We start from the raw sequence: 21,682 nt of genomic DNA on the forward strand, positions 1-21,682 counted from the left end.
AGACATGTAACTATAAGAGAGTTCCGACCCCAGATAACAGTGCCATAGGGTAGAGCCAAGAGGATGAGACATGTAACCATAAGAGAGCTCCGACCCCAGATAGTAGTGCCAGAGAGTAGAGATAAGAGGATGAGACATGTAACTATAAGAGAGTTCCGACCCCAGATAACAGTGCCATAGGGTAGAGCCAAGAGGATGAGACATGTAACCATAAGAGAGCTCCGACCCCAGATAGTAGTGCCAGAGAGTAGAAATAAGAGGTAGAGACATGTAACCCCAGGAGAGCTCCGACCACAGATAATAGTGCCAGAGAGTAGAAATAAGAGGCAGAGACATGTAACTATAAGAGAGCTCCGACCCCAGATAGTAGTGCCAGAGAGTAGAGATAAGAGGGTGAGACATGTAACCATAAGAGAGCTCCGACCCCAGATAGTAGTGCTAGAGAGTAGAGATAAGAGGATGAGACATGTAACCATAAGAGAGCTCTGACCCCAGATAATAGTGCCATAGGGTGGAGCCAAGAGGTAGAGACATGTAACCCCAGGAGAGCTCCGACCCCAGGTAGTAGTGCCATAGGGTAGAGCCAAGAGGTAGAGACATGTAACCCCAGGAGAGCTTCGACCCCAGATAACAGTGCCAGAGAGTAGAGATAAGAGGTAGAGACATGTAACTATAAGAGAGCTCCGACCACAGATAACAGTGCCAGAGAGTAGAGATAAGAGGATGAGACATGTAACCATAAGAAAACTCTGACCCCAGATAACAGTGCCATAGGGTAGAGATAAGAGGATGAGACATGTAACTATAAGAGAGCTCTGACCCCAGATAGTAGTGCCAGAGAGTAGAAATAAGAGGATGAGACATGTAACCATAAGAGAGCTCCGACCACAGATAGTAGTGCTAGAGAGTAGAGATAAGAGGATGAGACATATAACCATAAGAGAACTCTGACCCCCAGATAGTAGTGCCAGAGAGTAGAGATAAGAGGATGAGACATATAACCATAAGAGAACTCCGACCCCAGATAGTAGTGCTAGAGAGTAGAGATAAGAGGATGAGACATGTAACTATAAGAGAGCTCCGACCACAGATAGTAGTGCTAGAGAGTAGAGATAAGAGGATGAGACATGTAACTATAAGAGAGCTCCGACCACAGATAGTAGTGCCAGAGAGTAGAAATAAGAGGATGAGACATGTAACCATAAGAGAGCTCCGACCACAGATAGTAGTGCTAGAGAGTAGAGATAAGAGGATGAGACATGTAACTATAAGAGAGCTCCGACCACAGATAGTAGTGCCAGAGAGTAGAGATAAGAGGATGAGACATGTAACTATAAGAGAACTCCGACCCCAGATAGTAGTGCCAGAGAGTAGACATAAGAGGATGAGACATGTAACCATAAGAGAGCTCCGACCACAGATAGTAGTGCTAGAGAGTAGAGATAAGAGGATGAGACATATAACCATAAGAGAACTCTGACCCCCAGATAGTAGTGCCAGAGAGTAGAGATAAGAGGATGAGACATATAACCATAAGAGAGCTCCGACCACAGATAGTAGTGCTAGAGAGTAGAGATAAGAGGATGAGACATATAACCATAAGAGAACTCTGACCCCCAGATAGTAGTGCCAGAGAGTAGAGATAAGAGGATGAGACATATAACCATAAGAGAGCTCCGACCACAGATAGTAGTGCTAGAGAGTAGAGATAAGAGGATGAGACATGTAACCCCAGGAGAGCTCCGACCCCAGATAACAGTGCCAGAGAGTAGAGATAAGAGGATGAGACATGTAACTATAAGAGAGCTCCGACCACAGATAGTAGTGCCAGAGAGTAGAAATAAGAGGATGAGACATGTAACCATAAGAGAGCTCCGACCCCAGATAACAGTGCCATAGGATAGAGCCAAGAGGTAGAGACATGTAACCCCAGGAGAGCTCCGACCCCAGATAGTAGTGCCAGAGAGTAGAGATAAGAGGATGAGACATGTAACTATAAGAGAGCTCTGGCCACAGATAATAGTGCCATAGGTTAAGACAAGAGGTAGAGACATGTAACCATAAGAGAGCTATGACTCCTGATAGCAGGTGAAGGGGGCAGAGCCAAGATACTGCCCACAGGGGGGTAATTTAAAGTAACAATAGTTTTTGTACTAAAAAGGTAAAATATAAGGTGATAATATATGGGGTGATCTGTGATCATATATGGGGTGATCTGTGATCATATATGGGGAGATCTGTGATAATATATGGGGAGATCTGTGATCATATATGGGGAGATCTGTGATCATATATATGGAGAGATCTGTGATCATATATTGGGAGATCTGTGATCATATATGGGGAGATCTGTGATCATATATGGGGTGATCTGTGATCATATATGGGGAGATCTGTGATCATATATGGGGAGATCAGTGATCATATATGGGATGATCAGTGATCATATATGGGGAGATCTGTGATCATATACAGGGAGATCTGTGATCATATATGGGGAGATCTGTGATTATATATGGGGAGATCTGTGATTATATATGGGGAGATCGGTGATCATATACAGGGAGATCTGTGATTATATATGAGGAGATCTGTGATCATATATGGGGAGATCTGTTCTCATGTATGGGGAGATCTGTGATCATATATGGGTAGATCTGTGATCATATATGGGGAGATCTGTGATCATATATAGGGAGATCAGTGATCATATATGCGGTGATCTGTGATCATATACAGGGAGATCTGTTCTCATATATGGGGAGATCTGTTCTCATATATGGGGAGATCTGTGATCATATACGGGGAGATCTGTGATCATATATGTGGAGATCAGTGATCATATATGGGGAGATCTGTGATCATATACAGGGAGATCAGTGATCCTATATGGGGAGATCTGTGATCATATATGGGGAGGTCTGTTATCATATATGGGGAGATCTGTGATCATATATGGGTAGATCTGTGATCATATATGGGGAGATCTGTGATCATATATAAGGAGATCAGTGATCATATATGCGGTGATCTGTGATCATATACAGGGAGATCTGTTCTTATATATGGGGAGATCTGTGATCATATACGGGGAGATCTGTGATCATATATGTGGAGATCAGTGATCATATATGGGGAGATCTGTGATCATATATGTGGAGATCAGTGATCATATATGGGGAGATCTGTGATCATATATGTGGAGATCTGTGATCATATATGAGGAGATCAGTGATCATATACAGGGAGATCTGTGACCATATATGGAGAGATCAGTGATTATATATGGGGAGATCAGTGATCATGTACAGGGAGATCAGTGATTATATATGGGGAGATCAGTGATCATATATGAGGAGATCTGTGATCATATATGGGGAGATCAGTGATTATATATGGGAAGATCAGTGATCATATACAGGGAGATCTGTGATCATATATGGAGAGATCAGTGATCATATATGGGGAGATCAGTGATCATATATGTGGAGATCTGTGATCATATATGTGGAGATCAGTGATCATATACAGGGAGATCTGTGATCATATATGGAGAGATCAGTGATCATATATGGGGAGATCAGTGATCATATATGAGGAGATCTGTGATTATATATGGGGAGATCAGTGATCATATATGAGGAGATCTGTGATCATATATGGGGAGATCAGTGATTATATATGGGAAGATCAGTGATCATATACAGGGAGATCTGTGATCATATATGGAGAGATCAGTGATCATATATGGGGAGATCAGTGATCATATATGGAGAGATCAGTGATCATATATGGGGAGATCAGTGATTATATATGGGGAGATCTGTGATCATATATGTGGAGATCTGTGATCATATATGTGGAGATCAGTGATCATATACAGGGAGATCTGTGATCATATATGGGGAGATCAGTGATCATATATGAGGAGATCTGTGATCATATATGGGGAGATCAGTGATCATATATGGTAAGGCCTGCGCAGCTGCCCTGTAATTGTGGGAGGAGCGGGATGACCATAAGAACCCACGGATCTCCCCCCTTCAATGACGCCGTGGGTTCTTCGCTTGAGGGTTTGTCACGTGATGTCGGCAGGAGGTGGAGTCACGTGGAGTCAGCTGACTGGAAGGTCGCTTCAGCCGGCATGGTGGTGGTAAGTGGCCGTGGCTGACCGGGGGTAACGCTGGCTGTTCCCGGACTCCGGAGGTGAGCTGGAGTTCAGGGAAACCCTTGGTCAGCCCGGCCCCAGGTTATTGTATTACATATCGGCATTCGGCTGTATATGATTACTTTATTATGTGAACAGCCTCCTGCACATGCATATCATTACCGCACTATGTGAACAGCCTCCTGCACATGCATATCATTACCGCACTATGTGAACGGCTTGCTGCGCATGTATATGATTACTGCATTGTGTGAACAGTATCCTGCACATGCATATCATTACCGCACTATGTGTTAGGCTTCTTGCACATGCATATCATTACCGCACCGTGTGAACAGTCTCCTGCACATGCATATCATTACCGCACCGTGTGAACAGTCTCCTGCACATGCATATCATTACCGCACCGTGTGAACAGTCTCCTGCACATGTATATCATTACCGCACCGTGTGAACAGTCTCCTGCACATGCATATCATTACCGCACCGTGTGAACAGTCTCCTGCACATGTATATCATTACCGCACTGTGTGATAGGCTTCTTGCACATGCATATCATTACCGCACTGTGTGAACAGTCTCCTGCACATGTATATCATTACCGCACTGTGTGATAGGCTTCTTGCACATGCATATCATTACCGCACTGTGTGAACAGTCTCCTGCACATGTATATCATTACCGCACTGTGTGATAGGCTTCTTGCACATGCATATCATTACCGCACTGTGTGAACAGTCTCCTGCACATGTATATCATTACCGCACTGTGTGATAGGCTTCTTGCACATGCATATCATTACCGCACTGTGTGAACAGTCTCCTGCACATGCTTATCATTACCGCACTATGTGTTAGGCTTCTTGCACATGTATATGATTGCTGCACTGTGTGAACAGTCTCCTGCATATTTTATCATTACCGCACTATGTGTTAGGCTTCTTGCACATGTATATGATTGCTGCACTGTGTGAACAAGTCTCCTGCATATTTTATCATTACCGCACTATGTGAACAGTCTCCTGCACATGTATAACATTACCGCTCTATGTGAACAGCCTCCTGCACATATATATCATTATCACATTTTGTAGTTCTGTGCTGCGAGGAGGGTCTATGTGTCTCCCGTATACTGAGACTCGCACACCTTTACACTCAATCGGACTCACCGCTCCGCCCCACCCTGTGGCCTTATGCTTCACCCCCACAGCTGCCAATCTGGTCAGTCTAAGGCACGCTACACCAACAGCTGCGCTCACTTCTAACCTTTTGTCTCTTAACTAACTTCCTCACAGTTTTCTTTTCATTTATTTTATATTTATACTTCTGTGTTTCCGGGCGGTGTGCCTCCAGCTGTTGTGGAGCTACGATTCTCACTTCTAGGAATCATGCCGTAGGGTTCATGCTGTACACATCCTGGTACCCATGCACGTTGGTAGGATTCATGCCGGTAACATTTATACGCCACACACGCTTATAGGGTTCATTCGTTCTCTACGCGCTTGTAGTTTTATACCGTACACACGCTTTTAGGGTCATACTGTACACCCCCTTTGTAAGGTTTATACTGCACACACGCCTGTAAGTTTCATACAGTACACACTTGTAGAGTTTATGCCGTTTACTTGCCTACAGGTTTCATACTGTACACTCGCTTGTAGGATTGTATCGTACATTCACCCTTAGGATTCATGGTGTACGCTTGCTTGTAGCATTCATACTGCACTCACGCTTGAGCATATTTGTGGGGTGCATGCTTGTAGCATTTACTCTATACACACGCTTGTACATACTTGTAGCATTATGCTGCGTACACACTTATAAGATTCATGCCGTACACAGTACACACTGGTAGGATATCCTGTACACACGCTTGTTGGATTCTTACTTTACACGCGTTAGGATTATGCAGTACATTCGCCGGTAGCATTTATACGGTACACTTGCTCGCATAATTCATAAAGTTCATGCGGTGCATACCAATGTAGCATCCATTCTGTACACTTGCTCGTAGGTTTACGTGGTATACACGCTTGTACTCGCTTGCAGGGTTCATACTACACACGCTCTTGTAGGAGTCATGTTGTACACACTCATAGGAATCATACTTTGTACACGCTCATACGAGTCACACTGTACGCACGTTTATAGTATTACATGGCCCCACGCTCGTAGGATTACTACTGAATATGCACTCATAAGGATTGTGCTGCACACCCGCTCGCAGGACTTGTATCACGCATGTTTGTAGGGTTATATTACTTGGGTGCACGCGGGAATCAAGCTGCGTGTGCACTCGTGGCATGTGTTCTGTACATGCACTTGCGCTATTTGTGAAGTTCGTACGCCCGCAGTTTTGTGCAGCGCACATGCTCATACAGCACATGGGGTGTGGCCCCGTACGCAGGTATGTGGTCATAATAGTTACTACTTGCCGGCATATTCTCTGCCATCGGTCGTGGTTAGCTTCAGGCGTTCACTGGTGGTCTATACGCGTATATGGTTGGCCCGAGTATAGGTTCATCAAGTTGGTGGTACAGCCATGCATAGCGGTTCACGACAGTTTCACACGTAGTCGTTCTGCACGCATCTTTATATAGGCAGGGTGATACATAGCAGTTGTCGCTGCTGACACATATTCAGAACGACAATTACACGACGCACAGGCGGGGCTTACCCAGTAAACCGTTGCAGACGGGGTATGTTTCATTATCGTTGGTACTGACATGCCTTCTGAACGACACTGACATTACGCATAGGTGGTATTTACCTCTTAAGCCTGTCATGTTACAGAAAGGGTACGTCGCATAATTGTTATGACTGACACGCCTTCAGAACAGCAATAACACCACACATAGGTGATGTATACCCATCATGCCTGCCACGCCTGCAGGGGTACGTTGCACGGTTGTTACTGACACGCCGTCAGAACAGCAATAACGCCACACATAGGTGATGTATACCCATCATGCCTGCCACGCCTGCAGGGGGTACGTTGCACGGTTGTTACTGACACGCCTTCAGAACAGCAATAACGCCACACATAGGTGATAAGATTTGTTTTATTATCCAAGTAATCACCTCATGAACCTGACACGTCTTCAGGTTGTGTTTACTTGTGTTGTCAGTGCACCTCTTTTACGATATAGTCACGTTCTCAAAAAACGGAATTCACGATGTTTTGGGTTGTCATGGTACTCGTATAAACTTTCGCACTTACCACTGGGCACACACTTATCTAGACTCAGTTACGCATACAATTCTCGTCCGACACGTCTTCGGATACTTTCCCTCTCTCCTGGTTTAAAGAGTTATTTATTGTTGTCCAAGTAATCACCTCATGAACCTGACACGCTTTCAGGTTGTGATTGCTTGCGTTGTCGATGCGCTCCTTTCTCTGTGTAGTCATGTCCCAAAAATGTACTTCATGGTGTTCTAGGTTGATATGGTACTCGTATAACGTTTCGCACTTGTCACCGGGCGCATACTCGTCTAGACCCGGTTACGCATACGATTCTCGTCCGACACGTCTTCGGATACTTTCCCTCTGTCCTGGTTTAAAGAGTTGTTTATTGTTGTCCAAGTAATCACCTCACGAACCTGACACGTTTTCAGGTTGTGATTGCTTGCGTTGTCGGTGCATTCCTTTCTCTGTGTAGTCTCGTTCCTAAAGATGCTCTTCAGGGTGTTCTAGGTTGTTAAGGTACTTGTATAACGTTTCGCACTTGTCACCGGGCACATACTTGTCTAGGTCCAGTCACGTATACAATTCTCATCCGACACGTCTTCGGATACTCTCTCTCTGTCCTGGTGTTAGACGGTCAGCTATGTTATAGATAAATGAGCTTGGCTAGACGGTTAGTTTGGCTGTCCCTACTACATACATTTACTTTCACATGTGCTCACATTGAAGGAGTCCAGAATATTGCAGCAGATGCCTTATCTAGGAACAACCTGTCACATTTCTTTCAGGTGATGTCAGAAGCCGATTCCATAGGGGCGCAAGTTCCCCCGTTCCATTCACTAGTCATGAACTGAACCAGCACCTTCGGATAGCCAAACGTTTGGTCAGTGATTCCTTGTCCGCAAATACGCGAAAAATTTATGGTACGGCGTGGAACTCATTTTCCAAATTCAGATCCAAGCACACCGAGGGCGACAAGATTTCAGTTCCCTTCCTATTAGCATATGTCGGGTTTTGCCATACCACACTGCATTTATCCCACAATACTATTAAGAGTTATCTAGCCGGTATCCAACACCATTTATCCTTGACCAATACCCGTAGTTACTCTATACTCTCTTCTCGCTTGGTGAAGTCCGCTCTGAAGGGCATCCTTGAGAAGGAAGTCCCTCGCAGCCCAGTCAGACAACCAATCACAGGCAACATGTTCAGGCAGTTGTCCGACTTGTTAGACTCCACACCATTGGGTATTCGTGATAGCCTCACATTAAAAGCGGCCATGTACCTTGCCTATTATGGGTTTCTCAGACCGGGTGAGTGTACTGCTCGGACCATTAACGCGCCCTTTCCTAAGGTCAGTCAGCTGTCACATGTCTCTGATCATTTCGAGCTGTCCCTCAGTCAGACCAAGACCTCGTCTCCGGTCAAACTGTGATTGTCCGGTTTTCCCCACCGTGCACAAATGGTGTCCTGTCACAGTCCTCCGTGAATTGTTGAATGCCTGTGTTATCAGCTGACGACCCTTTACTCCCTTTCAGATCCAACCCGCTAACTACTTCTCAATTCATCAAACATTTACGCATTTGGTCAGGTCGCTGGGAGGAGACCCGACTTCATTATCCGGTCACTCCTTCCGTATTGGCGCAGCTACAGCCGCTTCTAAGCACGGGGTCCCAGCCCACGTAATCATGAAATTAGGACATTGGAAAACCGGATGCTACATGCAGTATATCCCTAACCCTCGCAAAGAAATGGCTAGCGCATTCCAGTCTCTTGTGTTGTAATCTGCGATAAACAAATGTTTGTTTAAATCCGGGTTTTGCCCTCTTTTCCAGGCATATTCTTTACGCCGCAGTTATGGCACACTTCAGACTGCTTAGTTGAGGTTGATAGGTTATTGGTTACAGTTGGTTGTTAGGTTAGTATTAGGGTTTTACGCATATCAGTCATGTAGCAACGACCACAAATGGTAAGGCCTGCGTAGCTGGCCTGTAATTGTGGGAGGAGCGGGATGACCATAAGAACCCACGGCTCTCCCCCCTTCAATGACGCCGTGGGTTCTTCGCTCCCACCCGCCCCCCCCCCCTTCTTTTCATTTCATCACACTTACCACAGGGTATGCCCTCTTTTCCAGGCATATTCTTTACGCCGCAGTTATGGCACACTTCAGACTGCTTAGTTGAGGTTGATAGGTTATTGGTTACAGTTGGTTGTTAGGTTAGTATTAGAGTTTTACGCATATCAGTCATGTAGCAACGACCACAAATGAGGAGATCTGTGATCATATATGGGAAGATCAGTGATCATATATGGGGAGATCAGTGATCATATATGTGGAGATCAGTGATCATATATGTGGAGATCAGTGATCATATACAGGGAGATCTGTGATCATATATGAGGAGATCAGTGATCATATATGAGGAGATCAGTGATCATATATGGAGAGATCAGTGATCATATATGGAGAGATCTGTGATCATATATGAGGAGATCAGTGATCATATATGGGGAGATCAGTGATCATATATGGGGAGATCAGTGATCATATATGGGGAGATCAGTGATCATATATGGGGAGATCTGTGATCATATATGGGGTGATCATATACAGGGAGATCAGTGATCATATATGTGGAGATCAGTGATCATATATGAGGAGATCAGTGATCATATACGGGGTGATCTGTGATATATGCAGGTGGAGCGTGGTCACACACGTACCATTGTTCTCGGTGTCTTATCACTTCGGTTTGTCGGCTGTTCAGTTGACGCGTTTCTTTTCTCCATCACTACAGCATCACAGAGGAAGGAAATGTCCCTGAAATATCCACATGTGACCTTTTATGGCACCGATCATCATATCACTGCAAATAGTCGTCCCCAACACCCACCTGACCCATTATAATCCTATACTGCTCCAGATTCTGGAGGTCTTAGTCGGGGACCATGACTTTGAGGTTGGTCGGCTGATTATCTGGATTCATAAACCACAAGCGATCAGTTATTACCGGGAAAGCTTCAGCCGGACCACAGGCAAAATGTGGCACCATATGGCTGCTGTAACAATGGCGGCCACTCGATAAATCCCAAGTGCCATGGTCTGGACTCACCCCAATGACATCTCTTTTAAAGAGGTACTCCACTGCCCCAGCATTCGGAACATTTTGTTGACGTCAAGGCCACGCCCCCTTGTGCCATCACACCCCCTCAATGCTAGTATATGGGAGGGGGCATGGCGGATGCCATGCCCCCTCCCATAGACTTGCATTGAGGGGGTGTGACATCACAAACCACGCAGCCTGCACCTAGTGTTTGGAACAAAATGTTCTGAACGCTAAAGGCAGTGGAGAGCCCCTTTAAAGTTTTACTTGTTTCGTTTCAATGAATTTGAAATAAAACATAAACCAACTTTTAGTTTAAAGTTTTCCTATTGTTTTGCATTTACAGCACCAACGAAAACCAATGCACCTCCATGGTAACAATCTGCATCTGGTGCATCTCCATGGTAACAATCTGCATCTGGTGCATCTCCATGGTAACAATCTGCATCTGGTGCATCTCCATGGTAAAAATCTGCATCTGGTGCATCTCCATGGTTACAAACTGCATCTGGTGCTTCTCCATGGTAACAATCTGCATCTGGTGCATCTCCATGGTAACAATCTGCATCTGGTGCATCTCCATCTGGTGCATCTCCATGGTAACAATCTGCATCTGGTGCATCTCCATGGTAACAATCTGCATCTGGTGCATCTCCATGGTTACAATCTGCATCTGGTGCATCTCCATGGTAACAATCTGCATCTGGTGCATCTCCATGGTAACAATCTGCATCTGGTGCATCTCCATGGTAACAATCTGCATCTGGTGCATCTCCATGGTAACAATCTGCATCTGGTGCATCTCCATGGTTACAATCTGCATCTGGTGCATCTCCATGGTAACAATCTGCATCTGGTGCATCTCCATGGTAACAATCTGCATCTGGTGCATCTCCATGGTTACAATCTGCATCTGGTGCATCTCCATGGTAACAATCTGCATCTGGTGCATCTCCATGGTAACAATCTGCATCTGGTGCATCTCCATGGTTACAATCTGCATCTGGTGAATCTCCATGGTAACAATCTGCATCTGGTGCATCTCCATGGTAACAATCTGCATCTGGTGCATCTCCATGGTTACAATCTGCATCTGGTGCATCTCCATGGTTACAATCTGCATCTGGTGAATCTCCATGGTTACAATCTGCATCTGGTGCATCTCCATGGTAACAATCTGCATCTGGTGCATCTCCATGGTAACAATCTGCATCTGGTGCATCTCCATGGTAACAATCTGCATCTGGTGCATCTCCATGGTAACAATCTGCATCTGGTGCATCTCCATGGTAACAATCTGCATCTGGTGCATCTCCATGGTAACAATCTGCATCTGGTGCATCTCCATGGTAACAATCTGCATCTGGTGCAACTCCATGGTAACAATCTGCATCTGGTGCATCTCCATGGTAACAATCTGCATCTGGTGCATCTCCATGGTAACAATCTGCATCTGGTGCATCTCCATGGTAACAATCTGCATCTGGTGCATCTCCATGGTAACAATCTGCATCTGGTGCATCTCCATGGTAACAATCTGCATCTGCTGCATCTCCATGGTTACAATCTGCATCTGGTGCCTCTCCATGGTAACAATCTGCATCTGGTGCATCTCCATGGTAACAATCTGCATCTGGTGCATCTCCATGGTAACAATCTGCATCTGGTGCATCTCCATGGTAACAATCTGCATCTGGTGCATCTCCATGGTAACAATCTGCATCTGGTGCATCTCCATGGTTACAATCTGCATCTGGTGCCTCTCCATGGTAACAATCTGCATCTGGTGCATCTCCATGGTAACAATCTGCATCTGGTGCATCTCCATGGTAACAATCTGCATCTGGTGCATCTCCATGGTAACAGACTACAAACAAACTCTGCGTTTTACTAAAATATATACAAGTTATTATGGTACAGATAGAAGGGTGTAACCTCTGGATCAGACTACATGGTCTGTAGTCTGTTACCATGGAGACTCAAAGATCTGTATGGGAACTGTGGACATAAGATGACAGGAAATATCATTAAGATTGTATGGAAAGGGGCTTAATCCTAAATGCACCAGAAGAATGATAAGAATTGGTCGCTTTATATTAGGCCGGTCATTTCCCAATTAGTTTTGTTGAGTTACCTGTATGAAGTTTCCCTACACGTCTCTGGGGCATCTACAGATATAGGACACGTCGGCCCCATCCCAATCATAATGTGAGATATTAATAATAGATCAGACGTCTCACCTTCCGGCCCCCGACACACACACCGGCTGCTCCGTCAGATGCCGAAACCTCGTCCTGCGGAGAGGATGGTGCCAGACGGGGTCCGTGGGCCGAACATAGACCTGGAACAATCAGAAATCGGCTTATAGATACATATAGAGTATAAGGCAACATATAGGATACAAGGTGACTCTATATACAGAGTATAAGGTTACAGGATACAAGGTGACTCTATATACAGAGTATAAGGTAACATATAGGATACAAGGTGACACTATATACATAGTATAAGGCAACATACAGGATACAATGTGACTCTATATACAGAGTATAAGGTAACATATAGGATACAATGTGACCTTATATACAGAGTATAAGGCAACATACAGGATACAATGTGACCTTATAAACAGAGTATAAGGTAACATATAGGATACAATGTGACCTTATATACAGAGTATAAGGTAACATATAGGATACAATGTGACCTTATATACAGAGTATAAGGTAACATATAGGATACAATGTGACCTTATATACAGAGTATAAGGTAACATATAGGATACAATGTGACCTTATAAACAGAGTATAAGGTAACATATAAGATACAATGTGACCCTATATACAGAGTATAAGGTAACATATAAGATACAATGTGACCCTATATACAGAGTATAAGGTAACATATAAGATACAATGTGACTCTATATACAGAGTATAAGGCAACATATAGGATACAAGGTGACTCTATATACAGAGTATAAGGTTACAGGATACAAGGTGACTCTATATACAGAGTATAAGGTAACATATAGGATACAAGGTGACACTATATACATAGTATAAGGCAACATACAGGATACAATGTGACTCTATATACAGAGTATAAGGTAACATATAGGATACAATGTGACCTTATATACAGAGTATAAGGTAACATATAGGATACAATGTGACCTTATATACAGAGTATAAGGTAACATATAGGATACAATGTGACCTTATATACAGAGTATAAGGTAACATATAGGATACAATGTGACCTTATAAACAGAGTATAAGGTAACATATAAGATACAATGTGACCCTATATACAGAGTATAAGGTAACATATAAGATACAATGTGACCCTATATACAGAGTATAAGGTAACATATAAGATACAATGTGACTCTATATACAGAGTATAAGGTAACATATAGGATACAATGTGACCTTATATACAGAGTATAAGGTAACATATAGGATACAATGTGACCCTATATACAGAGTATAAGGTAACATATAAGATACAATGTGACTCTATATACAGAGTATAAGGTAACATATAGGATACAATGTGACCTTATATACAGAGTATAAGGTAACATATAAGATACAAGGTGACTCTATATACAGAGTATAAGGTAACATATAGGATACAATGTGACTCTATATACAGAGTATAAGGTAACATAAAAGATACAATGTGACCCTATATACAGAGTATAAGGTAACATATAGGATACAATGTGACCCTATATACAGAGTATAAGGTAACATATAAGATACAATGTGACCTTATATACAGAGTATAAGGTAACATAAAAGATACAATGTGACCCTATATACAGAGTATAAGGTAACATATAAGATACAATGTGACTCTATATACAGAGTATAAGGTAACATATAGGATACAATGTGACCCTATATACAGAGTATAAGGTAACATATAGGATACAATGTGACCTTATATACAGAGTGTAAGGTAACATATAAGATACAATGTGACACTATATACAGAGTATAAGGTAACATATAGGATACAATGTGACCTTATATACAGAGTATAAGGTAACATATAGGATACAATGTGACTCTATATACAGAGTATAAGGTAACATATGGGATACAATGTGACTCTATATACAGAGTATAAGGTAACATATAGGATACAATGTGACCTTATATACAGAGTATAGGGTAACATATAGGATACAAGGTGACCTTATATACAGAGTATAAGGCAACATATAGGATACAATGTGACCTTATATACAGAGTATAAGGCAACATATAGGATACAATGTGACCTTATATACAGAGTATAAGGCAACATATAGGATACAATGTGACCCTATATACAGAGTATAAGGCAACATATAGGATACAAGGTGACTCTATATACAGAGTATAAGGCAACATATAGGATACAATGTGACTCTATATACAGAGTATAAGGCAACATATAGGATACAATGTGACTCTATATACAGAGTATAAGGCAACATATAGGATACAATGTGACCTTATATACAGAGTATAAGGCAACATATAGGATACAATGTGACCTTATATACAGAGTATAAGGCAACATATAAGATACAATGTGACACTATATACAGAGAATAAGGTAACATATAGGATACAATGTGACCCTATATACAGAGTATAAGGTAACGTATAGGATACAATGTGACCTTATATACAGAGTGTAAGGTAACATATAGGATACAATGTGATCTTATATACAGAGTATAAGGTAACATATAGGATACAATGTGACCCTAAATACAGAGTATAAGGTAACATATAGGATACAATTTGACCTCGTATACAGAGTATAAGGTAACATATAGGATACAATGTGACCCTATATACAGAGTATAAGGTAACATATAGGATACAATGTGACCCTATATACAGAGTATAAGGTAACATATAAGATACAATGTGACCCTATATACAGAGTATAAGGTAACATATAAGATACAATGTGACTCTATATACAGAGTATAAGGCAACATATAGGATACAAGGTGACTCTATATACAGAGTATAAGGTTACAGGATACAAGGTGACTCTATATACAGAGTATAAGGTAACATATAGGATACAAGGTGACACTATATACATAGTATAAGGCAACATACAGGATACAATGTGACTCTATATACAGAGTATAAGGTAACATATAGGATACAATGTGACCTTATATACAGAGTATAAGGCAACATACAGGATACAATGTGACCTTATAAACAGAGTATAAGGTAACATATAGGATACAATGTGACCTTATATACAGAGTATAAGGTAACATATAGGATACAATGTGACCTTATATACAGAGTATAAGGTAACATATAGGATACAATGTGACCTTATATACAGAGTATAAGGTAACATATAGGATACAATGTGACCTTATAAACAGAGTATAAGGTAACATATAAGATACAATGTGACCCTATATACAGAGTATAAGGTAACATATAAGATACAATGTGACCCTATATACAGAGTATAAGGTAACATATAAGATACAATGTGACTCTATATACAGAGTATAAGGTAACATATAGGATACAATGTGACCTTATATACAGAGTATAAGGTAACATATAGGATACAATGTGACCCTATATACAGAGTATAAGGTAACATATAAGATACAATGTGACTCTATATACAGAGTATAAGGTAACATATAGGATACAATGTGACCTTATATACAGAGTATAAGGTAACATATAAGATACAAGGTGACTCTATATACAGAGTATAAGGTAACATATAGGATACAATGTGACTCTATATACAGAGTATAAGGTAACATAAAAGATACAATGTGACCCTATATACAGAGTATAAGGTAACATATAGGATACAATGTGACCCTATATACAGAGTATAAGGTAACATATAAGATACAATGTGACCTTATATACAGAGTATAAGGTAACATAAAAGATACAATGTGACCCTATATACAGAGTATAAGGTAACATATAAGATACAATGTGACTCTATATACAGAGTATAAGGTAACATATAGGATACAATGTGACCCTATATACAGAGTATAAGGTAACATATAGGATACAATGTGACCTTATATACAGAGTGTAAGGTAACATATAAGATACAATGTGACACTATATACAGAGTATAAGGTAACATATAGGATACAATGTGACCTTATATACAGAGTATAAGGTAACATATAGGATACAATGTGACTCTATATACAGAGTATAAGGTAACATATGGGATACAATGTGACTCTATATACAGAGTATAAGGTAACATATAGGATACAATGTGACCTTATATACAGAGTATAGGGTAACATATAGGATACAAGGTGACCTTATATACAGAGTATAAGGCAACATATAGGATACAATGTGACCTTATATACAGAGTATAAGGCAACATATAGGATACAATGTGACCTTATATACAGAGTATAAGGCAACATATAGGATACAATGTGACCCTATATACAGAGTATAAGGCAACATATAGGATACAAGGTGACTCTATATACAGAGTATAAGGCAACATATAGGATACAATGTGACTCTATATACAGAGTATAAGGCAACATATAGGATACAATGTGACTCTATATACAGAGTATAAGGCAACATATAGGATACAATGTGACCTTATATACAGAGTATAAGGCAACATATAGGATACAATGTGACCTTATATACAGAGTATAAGGCAACATATAAGATACAATGTGACACTATATACAGAGAATAAGGTAACATATAGGATACAATGTGACCCTATATACAGAGTATAAGGTAACGTATAGGATACAATGTGACCCTATATACAGAGTATAAGGTAACATATAGGATACAATGTGACCTTATATACAGAGTATAAGGTAACATATAAGATACAAGGTGACTCTATATACAGAGTATAAGGTAACATATAGGATACAATGTGACTCTATATACAGAGTATAAGGTAACATAAAAGATACAATGTGACCCTATATACAGAGTATAAGGTAACATATAGGATACAATGTGACCCTATATACAGAGTATAAGGTAACATATAAGATACAATGTGACCTTATATACAGAGTATAAGGTAACATAAAAGATACAATGTGACCCTATATACAGAGTATAAGGTAACATATAAGATACAATGTGACTCTATATACAGAGTATAAGGTAACATATAGGATACAATGTGACCCTATATACAGAGTATAAGGTAACATATAGGATACAATGTGACCTTATATACAGAGTGTAAGGTAACATATAAGATACAATGTGACACTATATACAGAGTATAAGGTAACATATAGGATACAATGTGACCTTATATACAGAGTATAAGGTAACATATAGGATACAATGTGACTCTATATACAGAGTATAAGGTAACATATGGGATACAATGTGACTCTATATACAGAGTATAAGGTAACATATAGGATACAATGTGACCCTATATACAGAGTATAAGGTAACATTTAGGATACAATGTGACCTTATATACAGAGTATAAGGTAACATATAGGATACAATGTGACCCTATATACAGAGTATAAGGTAACATATAGGATACAATGTGACCTTATATACAGAGTATAAGGTAACATATAAGATACAAGGTGACTCTATATACAGAGTATAAGGTAACATATAGGATACAATGTGACTCTATATACAGAGTATAAGGTAACATAAAAGATACAATGTGACCCTATATACAGAGTATAAGGTAACATATAGGATACAATGTGACCCTATATACAGAGTATAAGGTAACATATAAGATACAATGTGACCTTATATACAGAGTATAAGGTAACATAAAAGATACAATGTGACCCTATATACAGAGTATAAGGTAACATATAAGATACAATGTGACTCTATATACAGAGTATAAGGTAACATATAGGATACAATGTGACCCTATATACAGAGTATAAGGTAACATATAGGATACAATGTGACCTTATATACAGAGTGTAAGGTAACATATAAGATACAATGTGACACTATATACAGAGTATAAGGTAACATATAGGATACAATGTGACCTTATATACAGAGTATAAGGTAACATATAGGATACAATGTGACCCTAAATACAGAGTATAAGGTAACATATAGGATACAATTTGACCTCGTATACAGAGTATAAGGTAACATATAGGATACAATGTGACCCTATATACAGAGTATAAGGTAACATATAGGATACAATGTGACCCTATATACAGAGTATAAGGTAACATATAGGATACAATGTGACCTTATATACAGAGTATAAGGTAACATATAGGATACAATGTGACCCTATATACAGAGTATAAGGTAACATATAGGATACAATGTGACCCTATATACAGAGTATAAGGTAACATATAGGATACAATGTGACCTTATATACAGAGTATAAGGTAACATATAGGATACAATGTGACCCTATATACAGAGTATAAGGTAACATATAGGATACAATTTGACCTCATATACAGAGTATAAGGTAACATATAGGATACAATGTGACCCTATATACAGAGTATAAGGTAACATATAGGATACAATGTGACCCTATATACAGAGTATAAGGTAACATTTAGGATACAATGTGACCTTATATACAGAGTATAAGGTAACATATAGGATACAATGTGACCCTATATACAGAGTATAAGGTAACATATAGGATACAATGTGACCTTATATACAGAGTATAAGGTAACATATAGGATACAATGTGACCTTATATACAGAGTATAAGGTAACATATAGGATACAATGTGACCTTATATACAGAGTATAAGGTAACATATAGGATACAATGTGACCTTATATACAGAGTATAGGGTAACATATAGGATACAATGTGACCTTATATACAGAGTATAAGGTAACATATAGGATACAATGTGACCTTATATACAGAGTATAAGGTAACATATAGGATACAATGTGACCCTATATACAGAGTATAAGGTAACATATAGGATACAATGTGACCTTATATACAGAGTAAAAGGCAACATATAGGATACAATGTTACCTTATATACAGAGTATAAGGTAACATATAGGATACAATGTGACCCTATATACAGAGTATAAGGTAACATATAAGATACAATGTGACCCTATATACAGAGTATAAGGTAACATATAAGATACAAAGTGACTCTATATACAGAGTATAAGGCAACATATAGGATACAATGTGATCTTATATACAGAGTATGGTAACATATAGGATACAATGTGACCTTATATACAGAGTATAAGGTAACATATAGGATACAATGTGACCTTATATACAGAGTATAAGGTAACATATAGGATACAATGTGACCTTATATACAGAGTATAAGGTAACATATAGGATACAATGTGACCTTATATACAGAGTATAGGGTAACATATAGGATACAATGTGACCTTATATACAGAGTATAAGGTAACATATAGGATACAATGTGACCTTATATACAGAGTATAAGGTAACATATAGGATACAATGTGACCCTATATACAGAGTATAAGGTAACATATAGGATACAATGTGACCTTATATACAGAGTAAAAGGCAACATATAGGATACAATGTTACCTTATATACAGAGTATAAGGTAACATATAGGATACAATGTGACCCTATATACAGAGTATAAGGTAACATATAAGATACAATGTGACCCTATATACAGAGTATAAGGTAACATATAAGATACAAAGTGACTCTATATACAGAGTATAAGGCAACATATAGGATACAATGTGATCTTATATACAGAGTATGGTAACATATAGGATACAATGTGACCTTATATACAGAGTATAAGGTAACATATAGGATACAATGTGACCTTATATACAGAGTATAAGGTAACATATAGGATACAATGTGACCTTATATACAGAGTATAAGGTAACATATAGGATACAATGTGACCTTATATACAGAGTATAAGGCAACATAAAGATACAATGTGACACTATATACAGAGTATAAGGCAACATATAGGATACAATGTGATCTTATATACAGAGTATAGGTAACATATAGGATACAATGTGACCTTATATACAGAGTATAAGGTAACATATAGGATACAATGTGACCTTATATACAGAGTATAAGGTAACATATAGGATACAATGTGACCTTATATACAGAGTATAAGGTAACATATAGGATACAATGTGACCTTATATACAGAGTATAAGGTAACATATAGGATACAATGTGACCCTATATACAGAGTATAAGGTAACATATAGGATACAATGTGACCTTATATACAGAGTATAAGGTAACATATAGGATACAATGTGACCTTATATACAGAGTATAGGTAACATATAGGATACAATGTGACCTTATATACAGAGTATAAGGTAACATATAGGATACAATGTGACCTTATATACAGAGTATAAGGTAACATATAGGATACAATGTGACCTTATATACAGAGTATAAGGTAACATATAGGATACAATGTGACCTTATATACAGAGTATAAGGTAACATATAGGATACAATGTGACCTTATATACAGAGTATAAGGTAACATATAGGATACAATGTGACCCTATATACAGAGTATAAGGTAACATATAGGATACAATGTGACTCTATATACAGAGTATAAGGTAACATATAGGATACAATGTGACCTTATATACAGAGTATAAGGTAACATATAGGATACAATGTGACCCTTATATACAGAGTATAAGGTAACATATAGGATACAATGTGACCTTATATACAGAGTATAAGGTAACATATAGGATACAATGTGACCTTATATACAGAGTATAAGGTAACATATAGGATACAATGTGACTCTATATACAGAGTATAAGGTAACATATAGGATACAATGTGACTCTTATATACAGAGTATAAGGTAACATATAGGATAAAATGTGACCCTATATACAGAGTATAAGGTAACATATAGGATACAATGTGACCTATATACAGAGTATAAGGTAACATATAGGATACAATGTGACCCTATATACAGAGTATAAGGTAACATATAGGATACAATGTGACCCTATATACAGAGTATAAGGTAACATATAAGATACAATGTGACCTATATACAGAGTATAAGGTAACATATAGGATAAAATGTGACCCTATATACAGAGTATAAGGTAACATATAGGATAAGATGTGACCTTATATACAGAGTATAAGGT

At 39.4% G+C, this 21,682-nt stretch overlaps 1 protein-coding gene across 2 annotated transcripts in view; it reads right to left on the reverse strand.

The window, feature by feature from the left end:
• Positions 1 to 21,682, reverse strand: part of AXDND1 (axonemal dynein light chain domain containing 1) — a 163,623-nt gene that overhangs the window by 117,205 nt on the left and 24,736 nt on the right. For both annotated transcript variants that reach the window (XM_056529377.1, XM_056529378.1), the window contains exons 3-4: positions 12,696 to 12,796; positions 10,076 to 10,172 (exon numbers count right to left, since the gene is read on the reverse strand). In XM_056529377.1, coding sequence (XP_056385352.1) covers positions 10,076 to 10,172; positions 12,696 to 12,796 — 198 coding nt within the window. The remainder of the gene's footprint in view (positions 1 to 10,075; positions 10,173 to 12,695; positions 12,797 to 21,682) is intronic.

The sequence above is a fragment of the Hyla sarda genome, chromosome 7 (assembly GCF_029499605.1).
Source record: "Hyla sarda isolate aHylSar1 chromosome 7, aHylSar1.hap1, whole genome shotgun sequence".
NCBI classification, from domain to species: domain Eukaryota; kingdom Metazoa; phylum Chordata; class Amphibia; order Anura; family Hylidae; genus Hyla; species Hyla sarda.